We start from the raw sequence: 21996 nt of genomic DNA, 5'->3' as shown, positions 1-21996 counted from the left end.
AGAAAGTTCTCTTGACTGACAATATTGCTTTTGGAGAATTTGTCTTATATTTCAAATAACAAAGCATTCATATTAAGTATTCCCCTGATGGGCAGTAAGTTCACCTTAAATTATTTGTGCAACCTGGAATTTAAAATACAATTCACAAAAACACACCAACTAATTAACTAAAATATCTGTGAATCTATTCCATAAAACCCTTGAATTCCCACCACTGAATTAGATTCCATTTGGAAGGACTCCATCCAGCCAAGATGCTGTTCCTGGAATGGGTTGAATGTACAAGAAATGGTTGAAATGCAGAAGAAGAGAGGCAAAATCAATCAGGTTCAAAAGTGGAATGGACTCTAAAGCAGAGAGGGAAGAGAAGACCATGGAGGCTGCTGGGGTGGGGACAGGGAGCTGACATGGAGAGGTGAAGAAGGCAGAGCAGCCAACTGCAAGGTCAAACATGGGTTTGAGCATTAATTCTAATGGTGCAATTACAGCAACTGAACAATGTGCTCCCAAAGCACATATCTGGGTTACTTTAAGCTGTAGGTGTTTGCTCTGCAGCAGCTCTTCTCCTTTCTGGTGGAAAGATGTCTATGCCTGGGACTTGGAGTGCATCTGTGTCTCAGCAAAGGACCAAGAAGAATTTACTGCTTTTTTCTGAATTTCCTGATGCCTACATGTGAAGTCTAATTTTGCAGTTATAAAAATCCCAAGGAACTCAAAAGCCCCAGTGCAGCACAGAAGGCCCTGTGTCCATGAGAAGTGCACCTCATCCTCAAAGCCACCACTCTGTGCTAACAAGGACTCCATTAATAGCTCATGTTTCAAAAAGCACTTCATAGCTTTCTGTCTTGGTGAAAATGGGTATTTTGGGAAAGACACTTGGAGATAAGCAGCAAAATTAAGCAAGGCCTTGACACAAAGACTTGAAATGCAATTATTAATGTAATTGTTTTATTTTCTGAGACTCAGCTCCTCTTCTCTGTGCTGTACAAGAACCAAAACAATTGACCCTTAATTTTAGCAGAAGAGCTTCTGCTCATGTAATCCAGCAGGAGTGCTTGTGTCTGATTAGCACAGGATGAATTGGTTCCTGGGAGCAGAGCTCCTGCCATGGTGTTTTGTCTGTTCTCCTCCCAGATCACATTCTGCTACAGATTTCCACATCTAGATGACAGATCTGGCTGCTGTCTGCAGGATTCACCTAGCTGCAACTGCACATTGATTAGCAATTGCCTTGAGGAAATTCAGAGTATCCAGGCAACCAGGAGGAGGCTGCAGATGCAGCAGCTGGATCGGAAGGAAAACAGGCAATGAAGGAGAGCTCAGAGAAATTAACCCACAATATTTACATTTGCTTGAAACAGGAGATTCTCTGTCAATTTTTGTAGCTGTTAATGACAACGTTAAGTGAAGATCATTTTGGGTTTCTTGTTAAATAAGTCAAACTGTTACAAACTGCACATTTCAAACAGGTCTGAAATTTACCATATATACTCCAATTAGTGTCCTAAAGGCAGTGGCAGCACAGGAGAAAGTCACTCACAGAACAAATCACTCTTAATTATTCTGATTTTTGCTGTGTTATCACTAGGTGCTGCCACTTGCTATTGTTAGCACTCATGTACAAGTGTATCCAAGCACATTTAAGGCATGGAAAAATCCTAAACCAAAGCAATGATACTAAAAGTAATAAACAAACATGCTAGCATGGACCAGGAGGGGGCTGGGGAGGCTCAGGGTGTTCCATGAGACCAGCTGTGCTATATCAGCTGCTATATCCACATTCAAATAGATTTTAAAAAATCATAGGGAACATAAATAAACATGTACTTGTGTATGGTGTATGCAGAAAGCAGGAGAAGCAGCTGGAAACATCCTACCTAGCACAGGGCTGGAGGAATAAAGAAAACACCCTGTCAAGGCATTGCAACATGAAACTCTTCCTGCAAATAGTTAAATATTTATATGTCTAGTCCCACCAAGAGGATGTGTCCCATTAGCACCTCCCCTCCCTGGAAGGCAGTGGCAGGGAGCCCTGCAGGCAGGGAAATGCTGCAGTCTGGGGAGGCCAGGCTGCCTCTGCAAGAAGCAGCCACTGCTGGGGAGCCCCAGGAACATCCTGTACCAAAAACACAATGCCAAAATGTGCCTGGACTGCTAGGAACAGCCTCCAGACATCAAACTATGGTTACACAGTAAATGATGCCTGAAATAACCTGAACTCTAACTTAAAAAAGCAACTACTTCACCATATCTCTTTTCTGCCAGAGGTTTTTGGAAACCTTTTCCCTGAGGTTTGTGTTTTAAAACACATGACTGGTAATGAACCATTTCTGACAGAGCTCACATTGAGAAACTTGTTATTGAAAGTGCAGAGAGAGGGAGCAGCCAGTCAGGAATGCTGCAGGAAATTCAAAGCCACTCTAAACCCCTATCAGATGTTAGAATATTTGCTTTTAGAGAACAAGAGTTACTCAGGTACCACTTCAGCTGTTTGCAGAATGAAGCATTGTTATCAGATGACACTTCAGTACAGCAGCACTCATGCTTAGTTAGCACTGATAATTGTGCATACACACAACAAGGTGTTGCCTTTTTCTCTCTACCAGTGGTTTAAAAAATAACAAGACAAAAAGCAAGCAAAGTATTAAGAGCCAAAACCAGAAGAGGAATCATTCTGCAGGGCACAGATATTAGTGTGTGGATATACAGTGTGACACATTCTAAGGGTGCTGAAGAAGACCTTATGATTTATTGAGACAATCTCTAGTCTGGAGACAAAAATCAGTGGGTCTGATTAAACAGAATGTGTTGTTCACCTGCACAGGCATCCCCAGCATGTGCCACCCTTCCTCTCCCATCTTCCCCTCACATTCTGCCTGCCACAGGCTCAGCTCTCATCTCCAGGTGGGACTGAGCTGGTGACACCCACAGGCTGTGAAGGCACCAGCAAAAAAAACCTACACTTTGCTAAAGCAGCTGGGGTGGAGTGGCTGCTGCAGAGAAGCCCAAGGAGAGCCAGCACATCAGATAAATTAGGCTAAGGCATCTTGATTTGAAGCATGTTGCTGAATACACCTCTCTACTTGGGCTGAAATTCAAACTGCACTATTAATGTAATTTATTACAATCATTAAGTACCACAATCGGAGACCCTGTCTACAGGAGATAGTTTTATACACTTTGAAAGTGCTAGCAAGTCACCCCATTACATCTCAGTCATGAGACTAATGCAGATTACTTATTACTTCTCTTGGCAATCACATAACACTTGTCCTGAGAATGAAAGATGATGCCTTGACAATAATACTCTATAATGTAATAACCCTTCACATGTTATAAAGTGCAGCACTTTTTCTTTTGAGGATCACTAAGTGCTGGGCAGGCATTCATTCACAGAGCCTCACCAAACCCTGGTGACACAGCCATCCCCATCCAAAAAGCAGCCAGCCTGCCCATGTCCCTGTGTGCCTCTGCACAGCTCCCATCTGCAGGGCTGAAAGCCTGAATGCAGCACAGCCCTCCAGAACACCGTGGCTGCCCCTCTCCCCTCCTATTTCAAGCTGCAGATAGCTGCAGGCACAGGGGATCTGCTGAAATATTAATGAGGAGAGAAATAAGTGTTGTTTTAATATTCTTCAGGCCAGTAACCTGAAGTATAGAGCAGATACCTGATCTGCCCAGGGCCACTCAGCAGCTGTGGAAAAAATGGGAATAAAATCTGGAAGCAGTGGCTGTGCTCAAAACAGCCCTCCCTTGGGGTGCCTGTGAGAGCCTGCAATTCAAATGCAGAAGTAATTGCTAAATAATTAGTAACCTACACAATTACTTCCATGCATCCATCAGTATTTTCTGCCCTGAAGGAGCAGTCAATAACTGCCTGAGACTACAATTACAGTGATTTCCTACCCACCAGAAGGCCTAGACGATGTGCAGCCTAAAAAGAATTTTCCTCCCTAATGAGTATTGTCAATGGGAATTTCTAAGTGGCTTGGAAGGGTTGTGTGCAGCACACACGTGGGGCAAAATCACCAATACTGGGGCAGCACCACAGCTCTGGGCAGGTCTTCCAGCTCCAGCTGCTGGATTCATGGGATCAACATGGAGCTTTCATCAGGGAAGTAAAGATAATGTTTCTGGGCTTTATGGTTAAAAATCAGGATGATAAAACCCAAACTGAAAACCCCAGGAATTAAGGCTTTCAATGCCCCCTCCCACCTGATTACATTTTTTGAAGCCTTTTGGGTGCAGAACACAGCAGGGAGATGAGAGGCGACCAGAACAGCAGTGCCATGCCTGCTCTGCCTTCACTGGGATGTGAATCAAAAGCTGCCCAGAGGAACCTATTTGGAGTGCACCAGAAGAAATAATAATGGCATTTCAAAGCCCTGCAGGTCAGCAACACCTCTTTTCTCCTGTTCAGCTTGCACTTTTTGCAATTAGAGCACTTTCAAAACCCAGGCTGTTCTTTGAAAACCTGATAGACTCTCCTACTTTTTTATGGTTTCCAACTGTTCTCTTCTGCTTGTTCTTTATTCTTTCCAAATCAATACTATCTGTATCAGCATCAAAGTCCTGTGTGCTACCCCTCTTCTGATGCCTCCCTGTTTTCTAATCTTTCTCCCCAGAATTCTCTTCAGTAACTGTTATTAAATGTTTCTGTTACCTCTTCTTCTGTAAGATTTTTCTCAGGGACAGTGTCCAGCTGACTTTATGTCCATCTTCTCCACCACCATGTGCTGATGCTTACAAGGCCAGAAGGGTCCTTGGGACCACAGTGACCCCAAACCACCAGCCTGCTTGAGCCACATGAGCTTGTGGCTGGCACACAAAAACTTCCCCCATTGCTCATCCCTACTGTCCATTTCACAGCATTCCTCTTCCTTCATCTCTAAATCACTTGAGAGCATTAAATCACAAGCAACCCCATCTCTTCAATTGTTCTGATTTCTACTCAGCACAGCAGGTAGAAGATTACTTCTTTGTGTTGGGTTTTATTTCTGTTGTTTAGAATAAGCCACCACTGATCAAAAATAACAGTCAAATTTATCATGGTGGAACACTTATTAAAAAATTATGGCAGGAAAATGCAGAAAAAACAAGTGATAATTAAAATATCTAAGACTGTAAAGCTGGACAATAACAGAGATTTGGCCATTAAAAGTCTAACTTGCTTTGTGGTTTGGGTTTTTGGCTGTTTTTTTTTTACAGACAAAATTGCTTGTGATTGCAGCATCAAGTCTGAATCATCCCATCTTCCAAGATCTAATCAAGATCAACCCTGTCTTGATCAATACAGCTGTAAAATAAGATTTCCCAAAAAAAGTACAACAAAGCCATTAAAGAAATCTCAGAAGGCAGCAAAATAATTTCTTTAAGCCATAAGTGAAAAATGAACTCTATTTATTTCACATTACAATCAAATAGTAATGTGTCTTGATGCATATGTGCACACATGCATCATCATTATTTGCTTTATTCTTATTGATTTTTCCTTCCATGGGCCAGCACTCCAGAACCACAATGCACCAGCATCACTGATGTCAATGGGGAAAGAAGCTTCTCAGCACTCCTGACAAATTATTCCTTTAAAGTTCAGGCACTTCTATCACCCACAGAAATGAAATACACATTAGACTTATGAGAAATCAGCCTCATCTCCAGCAACTGAACAGAGCAAGCCGTGAAACCTAAACAGTTTAGCTGCTGCTGCATATAATCACATAAGCAGTGAAATGACTGCTCCAACTGTCCCAGGTGCATTCAGCATTTCCTGAGAACTAATTCCCAGCATGTCCCAGGAGCCAGCTTACAGACACTTACCCATTTTGTCTTTCCAAGTGGAAAGGTCACTAGAACAAACAGATCAGGCAGCAATGGCGAGGCCTTTCAGCTGATCTATTTCAAGCACCACGACAAAGAAAACTAATTTGGTGTTATAATTAGAAACACAGAGAGGAAAAAGCTCATTTTGGAGAAGAGCTGCTGCTGGAACGTTAGCATTGGTGCTGATGGAGCTAATCAGCTCAGAGAAGTGGAAGAGTGAAACCAAATTATACATTTAGCATCTTCATGCAGACCAGGTCTGCAGCTGGGAGAGAGCATAAGGTTTAAAGGTGCCCTTAAAAAGGAGTTTTTAAAGAAGTAGATAAACAGTATTTCAGGACTCTTTTTTCAGACCCAGAACACCAAAACCACATGTCACAATTTCTTCTGCTCATGTTTGATGACTGCTTTTCAAAGACTTTTGGCTAGTTGTGTGCAGTTTGTATTTTTAAATGTATTCCATATTTTTTATTATAAAGAATAATTAGAATAACGCTGCAAGGAGAGGGCTTTTTCAATCTCTCAGATTTACAGAAAGAACCATTAAACTTCTTTCAAGTGGAAATATGAAATGACTGAGCTGAAATACACTGGAAGGACTTTCAAACCTGTAAAGTATTTCTTTTTATTGTCTTATCAGAGGTACATTTGAATGTTCTCCTGAGGAAAAAAAAAAAAAACAACCCACTCCAAAAGGAGTTTTCAATTTAAAGGAGCTGCAGATTTAGTTACACAAATCCTATTGTACACCTAAAAATGGCCAATTTGCTTTGCATTTCTCTGGAGCTTTTTTTGCTCTCACCCTGGTGACACTTCAGTGCCCCTTGGCTGTCTCAGTACTGTTGTTTGCAAAGTTGGGCTGTAAAAAGGATCAACACAATGACCCAAGTTAGAAACAATTATCCAAGAATAAGGAAAAAAAACCCCAAAAACAGTGCATCATGTAGCTGCATAGTGACACACAACTGGGTGATGAAGGAAGTGTATTTAGGGAAGATGGAGGGAAAGAAAAAGATCAGGAGGAAAGAAAAACTGAACAAAGAGATGAGCCCCAGTGGGCACAAAGGATAAATGCATACTGCCCCAGTATTCTGTTACAGGATTATACACTGGGTTTTCCTAGCCTACTGTTGATCTTTTCAGGCAGAAGATAAAAGCACAGCAAAACTGGAATTCCTTCTCTCAGGTCCCAGAGAAAAGGGAAGCAGAGCACTGGGATGGAAACAAGGTCCTAACTTGAGCAAGGGTGATACAAATGTGGTGTCTACCACAGGTATTTGAAGTGCTCTCTCACTGCCCCTTGCTCCATACCTTCATAAGTTCCAACTTCCAGAAGGGTCCCACTTCTCTCCAACTCTAGGAATTCCTCCACAGTCAGAAAGTTATAGTCCACACCAGGCACTTCTCCTTCTCTTGGAGGGCGGGTTGTGCCTGAAAGGAAAATGAGAACATTATCAGAGTTGTTTTCTTATCAAGAGTTAAAAGGGACAGTAACAAATTTTCACAAAGACACCAGAGTATCTGTAAAACACAGTTCTGTGAGCTACAAGGGCCACAAGAAGTTTGAAGTTAGGAGCCCATGTGAAAACACGACGTAGATTTCAGGCTGAACTGGTGGCACCGATTAGAACAAAAACAACTGAGGGATGTTTCTTGTCTTCTCAGAAATACTCTGGCAAAGAAATCTCTCATCTCTGTGTCCAGAAACACAGCTGGAAAAGTTTGGCACTGGGAATATGCCAGCAATTACTTTCCTGCTGTTAGCATTGTCTCTCATACTTCACTAAAACTGCAATCTGTATTACCAGATAAGGCAAGTATTTTCCAGGTTCCATTACTGCTGTATCACTAGCTCATCAAATGTTCTCTCACATCATAAACATAATTTCTCCCTTGTTTCTTCTTACTGGTTTATCTCTATTCATGCTATTATTTTTTATTCAGCATTAAAAAGTAGCATGAGATGGTTTAGATGCACCATCCACACATGCTCACTGAAGAGACCACCTGACAACTCTCCTCACACAAGTTCACCTTCAAGCTGGTTCCAGTTCAGGAATACTTTTGTGCAATAAGTCACACTCAATCTCTCTCTCCAGCACTCGACAATTTCTGTAGTGCCCATGGAGAACTGGCTCTGATCACTGCCACTCTGCCAGCTCTGAAACTCTTGTCCCTTCTGGCCAATTTGCAGCACTCTGAAGCACAGTGTAAGATGAGTAATTTCATGACTTTTTCCCTAAGATGACTTGGGATGCTGCATTTTAGGTCACTGAGCACAGTTTCATTGATAAGGATCCATTTCTGTTCAAAAGCCTTTATTTTCCATGATTCCAGAGGCTGGGAGGTGACTGGATTCTGTACATCTGAGATGAAATATAAATGACAGATTTACAGATGGTACAGGAAACTGAATTTTGGAAGAAAGACCAGAGTTACAGAGTTGGAGGTGTCTGGATGCTGTGGCTGAAACCAGTCTGCTGGCTTGGGAATAACTTCAGAGATGTGGAAGCCATACCTAACATTTAACAAAGCATAATTTCTCACTTCTGAGGGACTCTTCTGGCCCCTGGGCAGTGTCTTCTCAGTGCAACAATTTCTTAAACCCTTTTTAAAAGGACAGAAGAAAGAATAAAGAAGCTGAGCTTCTGAAAACTAGTTGGGAAGATTCCAGTTCTCAGAAGTTGAAAGAGCATAAATTTACCATGCCTGCATCTGGCAAATGTTTTCCTCAAGTGCCAGCAAAGCGGAAAGTCTGCTTATCTCCTATTCATCTGAGAGACTGCTCAAGAGGTCAGTCCTGACAGAGTGACACCCTTGAAAAACTATCACTAGATTAATTTCCTTGATTGACATCCACTTTCTCTAACATCCCCCATTTCTTGTTTCAAAATAGAAACTCTCTTTTTTATTATTTACCATCAGCCTTCAGAGGATCTATAAATTCCTGTGCTTTTTTCCATCATTCCTCCTCTTGGAGCTGTATGAATGGGTGAAGGAAGGAGAAAAAGTAAGGAAGGGGATGGAAATAGTGAGGGTACCTGAACCCTGCTAGCAGAATTACTCTTTCCTATCTGAAAAGGACACAGTCATGTATTTTTTTTTTTTTGTATTTCTGAATCCTTATGGTAAGGCTACAACAGTTTTTCCTGGGTGGATTGTAACAGAAGGCAATTTTCTTTCACAGATCTAGTCCAGAGGAATGCTGGAGCCCCTCTCTGCCCCATGCTGGTGCTTCCATCCCAAGGCAGGCAGAGAGGCCCTCTCAGGTCCCTCCCTGGCACACCAGGAGCACACACCCAGCAGCCAGGATGATCACAGCCCAGGTGCCACATGTCCTCCCTGAGCACTGAATTGTCACTGAGGCTGTGAGGACCCTCCCCAGGGCATCGTGTCTGGTGGCCCCTGCCACGTTCCCCTAAACCTGGCCAGGAGTGGGAAGCAAGAAGGATGAAAAGCTACACCAATAACTGTGACCAGTGGTATGCTGTAGCTGTCCCATGCCCAGAGCACAATGGAAGTGAGAATTAAACACTCTAGCACTGCTCATCAATCAGTGAAACGTCACCCCCAGCCATGTGAGCCGAATGACAAAGATCAGGACTGTGTTTTCCCAATAACTACTAACACATTGATGAGACACAAAGATCAGGGAACTTCAGGATTGCTTTCACCTTATCTTTTAAAACCTCTTCTTCTCTTTATCTCTATCTTCCCACAGAGCATATTTATTAATCATTTTTTCCTTCCCTCTGAATTTTTATAGCGGTGAAATTGCAGTCAGCAGTTTACTAGTGCTGGCTGCCTATTTGACATGACAATTATATCCCTGCCATAATTCCTCTGAGCCATTTTAATGGATCTATTTGTTTCATCTCAGTGTTCTTAATTTCCTGAATATGTTCAAGTCAAAAAAACGCAGCTGTGCCTGCTATCAGCGCCACTGCCTGCAACACACGCAGAAAGCATTAGGAAAGTCACCGCAGAAAAGGAAAACATTGCATCACAGAGATTACATTTGTCACCTCAGCTGGTCCTCAGCAGCAAACCCAGGGAAAATCAAAACTGCACTGGCTGGGATATCTTATCTGGGCGAAGGCAAAAAACCCAGCAAGTTTCCATGTTGCTGTCTGGAGCAGAGATTGCTTGCAGATGCTCCGGCTGTTATCCTGCTCCACATCTGAGCAAGTGTTACCGACTGCAATTCAGCGAGGCAGGGGGAAGGGAAAACCCGCCTCCGTTCTTCTTGCAGCAGAATGACAGGCTGCCGGCTGGACACACGCCTGGCAGATGGCATTTCAAAGAGTTTTCATGAACCATCTGGGATGTGTACAATGATTACAAACCACACTTACAACAAAGCCAGAAGGGCTGCTTCGCAAGGAGGGTGGGGGGAGAGGGCGGGCAGCAAGGAAGGGGGGAAGAGAAGAAAGCCAAGAGGCACAAACTCCATGACTTTTCCCAGGCACAGGACACTGGGAATAATCAGCACCTTCCAGCCAGAGCCCTTTCACAGCCTGGAACAACTGCTCCAAGGCTGGGCAGCTTGTGTGTGCACAGGCCAGCAGCATCCCAGCCTGCTAGCCACCACTGGAGCTCTCTGCTGATAAACTCCCATTGTAATTGTCTCCCATCACTAGCATGGCTTAATTAAGTACAAAAGCAAAGTGTGTCTACCCTCCTTCCCCCTTTAAATTGCATTTCAACATCCTTACCACAGGATGGTCTTCAGTGAAGGGGATGACTACTTTTTATCAGAGCTAATAGCAGGTCAGACCACTGCTAATGGCAGAATAAATTGAGCACAATGAGAGCTGTATTTAGCCCAAACAAAAGATAAGATACTCCAATCCAGAAGATGAGCCAATCATATTTAAATATGTTTAGTTGCCTGTCTTGTTTGCAATGAAATATTAAGTGGCATGAAATCTTATTGCCTTTAGGTACCAATTTTGCTAATTAATTTGAGCTATGTCCATCGTGTTACTACCTCAGAATTGCTAATGCTGCAACAAGAAGGAACTGGAGGGGAAACTGAGTGGCTACCAACTCCTTCTGCACATTTAATGGCTCATAAGCTTTCAGTCTGATTTGGCTAGCATATCCCACAGCATACAAAACTAGTTAGATGCATTACATTCACAGGGCAATTCCTCAAATTTCCTGTAACCACAGAAGACTTAAGAAAACAAAATATAAAGCACTGCAGTTAGCATTGCAGTTTTTACTTTCTCTTCTGGGCTGGGGAAGTAAAACTACGTCTAACATGAGTGGCTCAGATGAAATGTTTGGTTTGGTTATCACCCCCAAGCTATCTGCATCCCAGTTTATTCATGCATCCCTAATCCTTGGGCCACAGGAGAGGGAGCTCATCATGGGCTGGAGACCCCACCTGAGAAACTGCTTCTAGACACAGGTGAGTTTGCCCAAGGAGAGCTCCATGCTGTACCTGAACTAATTAGAGCTTGTGCTCACAGGCCTAGAATAACTGGGCTGTGGCTCAGATGTACTGATGACTATCAGCTACTCTGCTGAATAATTTAAGTGCCCATTTAAAAGACAAATAGCTTCTGCTGTTGTGCTGCCTATCAACCATGCTGACACTCACCCAACACGAGCCTCAATTATACCATGGCCAGACTTAATATACAACTCAGGGGCTGTTTAGTTCTTTATCAATCTACCAGGCCTAAAAGTTAAGCTGTTAATATTCACTGATGCCCTGCTGCTAAATTAATCAGAGCCTTGCTTATTGTAATCTAAAAATAAGTCTTAATGGGGCTGCAGTCACTTCAATTGCTTCCATGTAAAAAGAAAAAATGTTCTTGGGCAGTAATACTGTTACTGTGCAACAAAAGCAGCCCCTAGCAAGTCATTTGGAAATCACCATTCCAAGTTCAGAATACCTACAAGTCCCATTTGCAAAGCAGTAATTTCTGCAAACTCCTTCTCCAGTTCCACTGGCTGGCAGTGACAATCTGGTGAGCCACCAAAATACATCTGATCAAACCACAAGCCATTGGCTCCTCATCTCCACTGACCAGCTTCTCTTAAAATGACAGATAATGTGGGAGCTGTACACTCAAAGCAATGATAACAGCTGCTACAACCATATTTTATACAGGCTCAAGCCACTGGTGGTCAGCAGCAGTGGGTGGAACTGCAGTAAATAAGGTTTTGATGTGAAGTGTGCAGGGATGCTGCTGGCTCAGGAGGCTGCAAGGCCAAGTGCTGCTGTGGGAGGTTTGGGAAGGCTGGGGTGGGAGGAAGGCAGGGTGCTGCTCTTCACATTGTTCTAAAAAACTGTTATTTTGATTCATTCAGCAAGAAGAGACTGCTCTCATCACCTACACAGAAAAAGCCTTCAGCTGCCAAAGAAGAAGCACACGAGGAAAAACAGCCCCTTTTCCCTCCCACTGTGTTTGGAGGGCACCTTCTTCCCTCTCATCACAGGGTAATTTGGAGAGCCTGCTTTGGCTCCCTGCATCTGTCACCTATGGTGCCAGATAACAGGAAGGCAGAACAAACTTCACAGCTCTGCTAATAGCAAATGGAGGAGGGAAAAGACAGAGACAGCCTGGTCTGACTCCACAAGAGGGAACCTGATCAGCAGCCAAGCTCAAGGCAGAACTTATCAGCAGCACAGGACTAAAAACAGCCTTATCCACATTCACAAAAATAAAGTGTAACCTGTCTGCAAGAAGACACTGTACACAGAACTGCCTTATCTTACTGACTTCTAGGGTCACTCAAACCAAGAATACCTTATTTTTTCCCCAACAGAAGTAAAAGGAATTGTATTTGGATGTTGTTGGGCAATCCATTATACACTGTAACCACATGTGCCTGTGGTAAGGGGTCATTCATAGCTGTAACTACATAAAATATGGGCATTTCAGACAAGCCAAATCTATTACAAACCAAACATGCTCAGCTTATAAACACAATTTTCTCCTGAAACTTGAAACTCAGCCAGCCCATTCTGAGATTTTAAATTCAGTCCATCCCTTCTCCAGCCAGCAACTTGACACCTATAAACCCCAAAAACGTGACAAGCATTCAAGGTGTCTTGGTGGAAGAGTAGAAATTCAAGCCAAGGAGGAATGTGTCTGCCATTAGAAATGAACTCCCAGCCCTATTAATGATGCACACACAGGAACAGATGCTGATTGACTCTTCCTGGCCACACACACAACTGCAGGAATAAAAGCAAATTGCTGTCACTGTGGTCAGCAGGAACAACTGATTAAACCCAGAAAAGAGCTGACCAAGACAAGTGCTTTTCTACAGACATGTTTCAGAGAGAAATGCATTTCATGGCTGCAGTCTACAGCAACTTTTCCTCCATGGGGGAGACAGAAGGGATTTATAGAAAAGCTCCTTCTCCCACCTGCCTTTCCAGCAAGTGGCCAAAGAAGGATGGCAGAGCAGCAGCTCTTGCTCAGCAGGCTGTACCAGCCATGCCCACAGGTGCTGGCAGGCTGACCCTCAGCACACACAGAGGCTGCTCTCCCTCTCCCTGAGGTGCTGTGTCCAGTTCATCTCCCTGCCCTTCCCCTCAAAGAGGCGCGGACTGCCCCGAGCCTCCCTGGAGAAGTGATTCAGCCAAGCCACACAGCACAGCTCAGATTGTGGAAACCCTCCAGGCAGCAGGCTATTTTTGTCCTTTATAAATGTATTTTTGGTATTTCAGTGGCCTTCCCTGCCACCAAACAAGAGCACAGATAATCTTCAACACATTTATCCTCGGAGCGCTTCGAGGTAGAGAAAGTGGGTTTGTTCTGGTTAATAGCACAAGACCAGCCAAACCCAGGCTCTCAAAGGACTCCAGGAACCTAATTCTGGAGAAATCAATGGGATTTAGGAAACCCTACAGATCAGGATCAGGGCCTAACAGATTAAAAGGCACAAAAATAACTTGCTACAGTGTTGGGGCTTTGCAGGCTCATCCGTGTGTGCTGTGAAACACCAGGCCAGGGCCAGGCACAGCCAATTCAGCACCAGGGGTTCACTCCCCACTCTAACAGCAATTTGAAAAAAAACTAAAACTGATAATTACCTGATGATGAGAAGCAAGGGTAAAAAACCTGTCACACTCCCCAAGAAAGCCACTGTAAAAATACCTGTTTAAGAATCTATGCCAAATATTACAACAGAGCATCACCCCCTGACCCAAGTACCACCAGTGGTTCTGCTGCCACGTGGCACCTGCTAATGCAGTCACAGCCTCTTCATGTGTCCTTCAGAGCATTCATTTGCTTTCTCCTAAGCAAAGAAAAGAGTATTCTGGCACCAAATAAAGCATAAATAATAAATATTCTCGGGTTCACAATAGCAGCAGCTCTAGATCCCCTTCTTTGAGTGATTGCTGTTACCTCACCAGACACCTGCAGCCAAATCCCTCTTATTTCCCACGAGGTGGGACACCCACCAAGAAGATTAAACTTCATGAACTAATGAGTTTGCCATTAATCCTGTGTTCCTAGAGTCCAACAGCATGACATCCACTAATTTAAATTGTGAACTGCTGATGAAAAAGCAAACTATGTACCTCCTTGGCAAGAACACCTTAGCTGTAACTATGCACAGTTCTATTCATTCTAATACATGGATTAGTGTAATAAAGTGTAATTTTATAAATCAATAAAGCTGTAGTAATGAGATTGCACTGTAATGTTCTGCTTCTAAATACTGGCACAGAAATGAATGAAAATTGCCATTTGTCTAAGTGTGGATGCAACTTACAGAAAGTGAAATTAGCTGACAGGAAATTAACAAGGTGATGATATACTTGCAGTTATATTCTGTTTCTCTCATATACACATTTTTAGAAGCTTAGATAATTCTGCAGCCATGGCACGCACCTTTATTTCAAAAGGTCCACCTTTCATCTTTGCAAAAATTATCATAGTTACTTTCAGCAGAAATGTCTGTCTTGGGAAAGGCTGGCTGAGGGTGGTAAATTAAATACATTCACTGGCTAATTACAGAGCATCCTGAGTAGCTGGTTATTTTTAATCCTGAAGATCATTCACTCTGGGTTATTTCCACCCAAGCCCAGCCTGACCCCTGAGGTGCTTCCACATCAGCCACCTGCAGCCTCACCACTGAGGCAGAGCAGTGGAAAAGCACAAAGTGGACTCAGAGGATGATTCCATCCCAATGTGCACATCTGTATTAAATACCACAGGACAAAGGTGTGTGTGGGGAAGTGTTTAAAGTACCCTTAACTCACAGCAGACCTGGATGGAGGGCTGCTCCCACACATTCAGCACTTAAAAACAAATATTTCATTGTCTCATTTATACTTTCACATTTTAAGAAGTGGTTTATCAGGAGTTATAACCTATCATGCTTTTTATCTGCCTGATTCCTCCAAACTGCCAAAGAGAAGGTGCAGCCCAGTCTGAGCTTCATAACTCATTTTTAAACCAACTGTGAACTGGGCCAGTATCAGCATCCAGCTGCTGAGAAAGAAAATAGCCATTGACTCCCTGTGATGTTTGGCTGAGGGGCTGGATTAAAACAGTGTAGTATTAAAAACTGCATTTCATTAGCTAGCAGATCTTCACATGGCTTGGTACAAGTTTTGAATAGGTTATATAGGAGTAGAACCATAGAATAGGTAAGATTATAAATCCTACCTATTAATAGAAATACTTATGCCTAAATAAGAGAAACAAAGATTTTAAATATTTATTTATATTAAAAGTATTAAATTTTATATATAATATTTAAAGAATATTAAATACAAAAATAATATTAGGGAATAAGTAAATGGCTCTCAAACCTTTTGCCTGATGTTCCAGACCAAAGGCTGGCAGAAAAGGACTTTGGAAAAGATGAGGGACAAGACATTTGAAATGGACTGGGAACACTGTAAACTCTGACAAGGTGAATTGCCAAGTCACAGAGCAAAGACAGACACAAAACCAGGGAAGTCCAATCAGCCAAGCTCAGTTTTCCAGAGAAAACTTAAGGGTTTTATAAACATTACACCTTTCCAATCCTTTTTGCCTGCCATGAAGCAGTGGAGGAATTTTCCCATTTGGGGGAAGACTTGCAGTGGAGTTTTGAAGCAGAAATGCAGTGAACAAGAACACAACAACCAGTTTTACCAAAAAAGTAATGAAAACTTGTTTGGGCAGTATATGTGATTATTTCAACCAAAAGAAGAATACCCTGACAGTCACACTCCCAAGGCCAGAGACTTAAATTTCTGGGACTGGAAGGCTCCTGCAGTGTCCATTCACCTGGCTGGCATCCCCCACCTTCATGTCCTTTGTTACCCCAAAGGTTGGCAGCTCATGGCCTCCCACCCAGAGCTCAACCTGCATTTCCATCTCCATCTCAATCTTTTGAGCCCAGCAGCCTGGACCAGGTGAATTTCTCAACAGCACCACTACACAAGCTGACACCACTATTGGAATAAAAATTGCAACTCTTTTCTTTAAAAACTGGATACCAAAACCTTTTAAATTCCACAAAACAAAACATCCTGTTTTCTATTCTACTTCAAGGCTTCAGACATGCCCCTAGGATCAAATACCATCATTAAGCTCATAATAAATGGCATTTCCAACACAGACTGAACACCTGCAGTACTTCAATTCAGCTTTTCTTCAAAAACAATGCTTTCTTTTCACATCTGCATACCTATGTGCACATATATCCGTGAAGAGATATTCTGCACTTGAAAGCCAGAGTACTAAATTTCAGATTATTTGATATCCAACAGCTCAGCTGCCTCAATAGAGATTTTTTACCTCCTTTTGCTGTTTGTATGGCTGAGATACAAACCAATGTGGTCATCCCTGTTTGGGTGTGATATAAAACTCCTTCTTTTGACTTTAATTGCCCTTGCAGCAGACCTCTAATTTGTAGTTAAAAGTAAATAAAACACCTCACTTAACAGCAGGAAGATCAGTTCATTAGTCTAATCTCTGTAAAATTCCACCACAGAAAGAAGGAGTCATAGAAAACATACTGATTTTTTGCCTCCAATTTGTTTCAGCCACCACTTCCAGTCTACTGAAAAGAAAGAGTCAGAGAGGTTTTCTTCCCCATAAAAAACAAACAAACAACAAAAAACCCCAACAAAACAAACAAACACACACCACTACCACCACCCCCATTCAACCACACTTCCACAGGACATCAATATAGTTATTAAAAGCAGTCTTTTCCCCTGAAAAACATACACTGAAAACACTGTCTCCATGGAACACCTTCTCCCCTAGCCCAGAGCCATGAAATGCTATAAAACTAATGGACTTTAAACTGTGAGAGCCTCATCACACTCTAGGAAAGCCAGAGTCTCCTGTGGCTCCTCAAGTTTTGGCTCTGCCCACTCACCAACCCTTGGTTCAGATGGTTCTTTTTCCCTCATACATCTTCCCTGGCCTTTGCTTAAGCAATTTTCCAGCTTCATATTCAGTACTGACCAAAAATTGCAAATGCCTGTGCTATAGCAAGGAGGATGCAGAGATGTGCACTCCTGTAACCATATGGATGCACTTACTGTAAAACTCAGGGGAAGGACTGGAACAGACAGCAAATCTACCCAGCAATATGCACATTTAGGCACTATCCCCTACAGATCCTGTCCCTTAATTTTACCTGTTCTTAACTGCTACCAATTCCTGCATTTTTTTCCCAGTAGCTGTGTATGCAAGGCATGCTTTAGTCCTTCATGATTGCTATCACTTCAGCTGGTTGAAAACATTCTCCTGGTTCACCTTCTGCAATGCTGATTAGATAACAGCTCAGGATGCTGAAAAAATGCCAAACATTGACAAGCTGATTGGTGTCTGAGTTTCAGGTTCATCCCTATTGATAACTGGAATGTTAAAATGTAAAAGAAATCAAATACATACATTTAAAATCTTTTCTTGCCTCACTGAAATAAAAAACTATTACAATGTTTTGTTATTTACAGTTCCTCTGCTCAAAATTCCAAATCCACCAGCTGTAACACAGAAAGAACTTGTTGTTTTCTAAGTGCAATAGAATACTAAAGAAAATTCAAGTTACAATACATTCTACTCACTTTCAATTAAAACATTTCCTGGTACAGTAAAAGCCTGCTGGTTAGGTAGTGCATAACTCTGCATCTGTGCAGTCCAAAATTAACTGTCATGTTATTGATAATGTATACAAGCTTCTCCATTGATTTTATTGCTTTTCCAGTTGTACACAAACAATAAAAACCTCTCCTACAAATGCTGTCATCACCTAGGAGTTTCATAGGATACACTCTCACAGGGTGCTTTGCTCTGCCTTTCTGAAGCCAAGCAACACCCCTATAAAATACTCCAGTGCTTGGCTCAAATGATCTTTGCTTCATTTCCTCTGATTACCTCTAGCTCTACCTTCTCTCTGGGAAATGTCCCTGCACAGTCGTTTACAGCTCTGCATCCACACAAAACAATCCCTCCATCACATTACACACTCCATCACTTTATTAGATTCTTGCAAATAATTTTCTGCAAGTGCCCCAATTTTAAATGCCATTTTTAATTCATTTGCTGGTTTATCAATGCCCTGCTGGTGCTGACTGGGCACCAGACACCACCAGATGCCCCAGGGAGCTGCAACACCAGCAGCTCCAACTTTCACTGTTGTGAGTAATTCCAGAGCATCTCCAGGTCCCCACCACCACTGGTTTGAGTCCAACATAAATAAACAGCACACAATAATTATCCTCATGCAACTGTCTGGCAGCCCAAACAAATGAGCTGTTCTTTGTCTTGCCTCCAATTCCCTGCAAAGAAAAACAGCACCAGGTTTTAGCTCAGTTGTGTTGGCATCACAGGGAGGATAAGGAAGAAATCCTCAACACCCCAATTACCTCCTCAGCTTAGACATGGTTGGTGGAGGGTGTTGTGATCTGAGGTGTTGAGAAGACAGCTTCCCCAGAAATCTGATTTCTCATGCTGCTAGATCACTGCATGCCTGGAAAGTGAATGCCTGGAAGCACACAATCAGATCCAGGCTTTAGAAAAACCCTGAGATTATATTCTCTCAGAAGTGTCTGGATGTTATTTGACTTAGAGGACAGTCGAGTGATTACCAGAGATAGACTGCTCTTTTCTTCAGCACAAGAGTATCATATGACAGATAAGACCTTATTAAAAAAAAATAAAGTTTAAATCTAAACTCCAGTGCTTATTTTCAAAGGGTGAAGCATTTATCCTTTGACAGCTGTGTTGAGTCCTTCAGAGGAGTGATGCAGGTGAAACCACTCTGCCAGACAGATGCTGGTGCAGAACTGATAATGGGACTTGCTGCAAATCACCTGCTCAGTTCAAAGCACACAAGTATCCCAACTGCATCAAGACCAATTTCCATGATTGGTGTTAAACACAGGCTCAAGCTTTTGCAGGGTAACAGCCTTGGGGCAATAAATGTTTTGCATGGAAAAAAAAAGAAAAATTAAAAAAAAATTGTGATTTGGTTCTGAGTGAGGACACTGCTGATTTAAGGTGGTCCCTGCTGCCCATGGCACTGGTGGAGCTGACAGGGCTGGAGAGAGCCCAGTGATTCCATCTCCCAGCACCATTTTTTAAAGAAATATTCTCTCATCCTGTCAAGAATGAGTTGCAGAAAGGCAAAAGAAAATAAGAGAGAAATCCTTGCTACCTCTGCCACTGCAGGATGAGGGTGAGCAAAGTCAATGAATGAGACATAATTTCATTGGAGGCATTTTAAATATTTAAAATAGAAATAAAACAAACACCCCACTCTTCCACCACACATTGAAAAACCCGAACAGGTAGCATTTGTCAGCACATTTGCCTTCAAAACACCTCCAGCAAGGTGGGAAGATGAAACTGTGCCCGTTTTTCAGATGGGTTCTGGAGGCACAGAACAGCCAAGCTGGCAGCCCAAGCCCAGAGGCGATTAGGAAGGAAGCAGCAGAAGGTCACTGGTGTCCCACAGCTCTGTGGCTGGCAGACAATGTTTGGGAGTTAAGAGCATTACTGCTCTGTGATGCTGATCTGTGCAGATAAACGTGACAGGCCTTGGTGATGGCTTCATCACAGGGAACTGCTGACTCAATATCCAGCATAATGGCAAGAGCTGTTTATGTGCATACATTGAAAAACAACAGATGACTTCTGGAGCAAAACACATGGGCAAAATTCTTTCTCCAGGCAATACAAAAGAGCCAAAGTAGCTAAAGCACTTTCCCACAGTGACTGTGCAGTAAAGTAAATTAGGGCTGTGAACAGCAACCATCCATTATCCCATGTATTTTAGCAATTCTGAGATTAATAACTGGAAAGGGCCAATAAAACAGTGTTAGAAGAAAACACACATCCTTTTGATGAACTGCCACTCACTCCTTTCAGATCACTCCATACTTCAACAGAAAATCTGAAGTTTGAAACATTCACTATAGCTTTTTTTCTACCACTACTGCCATTTAAATTCTCCTTTACACTTTCTAGATGAATGAATCACATTAATTATTTCTTTTTTCCCCTCTGACTGTTCAGCCAAATTAGGCTACTTCCAGAGTTGAAGGGGAAAACGCAATCATTAACGCTTCCAAACACCCATTTGGCAGAAAAACATGCAGAAGGGAAGACATTCCTGTGAGCTGTGAGAAATCATTGTCTATCACACAAATACCATCTTCTCCTTTATTGTTGTAGCTGTCTTTCACCAATACAAATTTTACTTGAGATAGGATAAGACTGTAAACAAGTGTATTTGAAAATCACAACTCTGAGACAACCTTCAAAACAAATAAAAAGTTATTAACACTTGTGTTGGGAGCCAATTCTACTAGGTTAGAATTGTAATACCTGCAGCTTGGAGGGATTCATTCATCTCTCTTTTAACTCTTATCATTTCTTCCCAGCCCTCCATCAGAGACCACAAAACTGTTACTCTGAGAGCTGAAGTTGATTTCCTGGATCATTTTACTCAATGGGAAATCTCATTTATTATTGAAAATAACAGAAACTTGACCTTCCCTGGAGACTTTTACAGAAGTTCAGACTGGAGGTGAATTTGTCCAACCTGCATAATGCAAGTCAATTCCTCCCAGGGTAAAGCAGCATTCAAAGGGAATTGAGGCTGGTAGAATTGACCCCTTTGTGCATAATTAATGCAACCATTGATCTGCCACAGCCTGGATTAGGAATTTTTCTGAAAGATAAATGCACAGAGATGAACTTATACACTTTTAAAAAGTCAAACTTTGAGAAACATGCTTTGATCAATGAGAGGCTCTTGCTACCACAGACCTAAGCAAGTATTTCCCATCCATGGCACAGAGATCAGGGGCATCCAGAAGGAATCTTCACAGCAGACAGTGGCAGCTGTGACTCTTGCTGGCCATAATGGACAAGTGAGTGATTTCCTGGTTTATTCCCCACCTGGTGTGTGCAAACCATTAGCATCAGTGGGAGTGTGGAGGGTGTGGCCATGAGAAAACACAAAGAAAGCTCAGGTGCTGAAAGTACCCACAGGCTACCTTTGGTACTGTCTCATGACCTTTAGCTTCCCCTCCTCATCTCATTGGAAACCATGACTACAAGTTACCACAACTTGTGAATTTACAATTAATAATTAATTAATCTAGAGCAGTATGACTGCTGGTCAGGTAGCAATGGTCACAATATTTAAAGAGCTGGATTTAAAAAGCTGCTTATCCTCATTCAGTGCTTGCTTTTCTTCCTCCCAGGCCTAACAGTAGTGCAGAGGAGAGTAGTTTATTTTGTATACTCTGTGTTACACAGGCCAGTAACTTTGTGGACTGCTGATGGCATCTGTTTACTTAGTGACATCCTATTTTCCATTACACCATTCCCATGGAAAGGATTCAGATTCCCAGGGTAATATTTAAATGCCTAGTTAAAAACTATAGCACTTACAGGTAGATTTTGAGAGAGTTCAACATCAAAAATTCAAGTTTGCAGGAGGACTGACTCTGCACTAGCTGCTATAAATGGTCAGTGGCTTTGGAACCATGAAGAGCAGAAAAATAACACTCCCTATCATGTCTTCCATGGATGATGATGCTTAGGCAAAGCTGCTCCTGCCTTCAGATAGAGGAAGGGATTAAACGACCTCCTTCAAGGTCTCCTCTAAAGTTTGAAAATCACAGGTGCTGGCAACATTGTAATCATGTAGCAGAACTTTTAAGAGTACAATCTCTTG

The 21996-nt window shown here is 42.4% G+C and overlaps 1 protein-coding gene across 31 annotated transcripts in view; it reads right to left on the bottom strand.

The window, feature by feature from the left end:
* Positions 1-21996, bottom strand: part of MAGI1 (membrane associated guanylate kinase, WW and PDZ domain containing 1) — a 348628-nt gene that overhangs the window by 80634 nt on the left and 245998 nt on the right. For all 31 annotated transcript variants that reach the window (XM_030228181.2, XM_030228164.2, XM_030228167.2 and 28 more), the window contains exon 3: positions 7135-7254. In XM_030228181.2, coding sequence (XP_030084041.1) covers positions 7135-7254 — 120 coding nt within the window. The remainder of the gene's footprint in view (positions 1-7134; positions 7255-21996) is intronic.

This window comes from Serinus canaria, chromosome 12 (genome assembly GCF_022539315.1).
Source record: "Serinus canaria isolate serCan28SL12 chromosome 12, serCan2020, whole genome shotgun sequence".
NCBI lineage: Eukaryota > Metazoa > Chordata > Aves > Passeriformes > Fringillidae > Serinus > Serinus canaria.
Note: the sequence above shows the minus strand (reverse complement) of the source record. Positions and strands in the feature narration are given on the sequence as shown.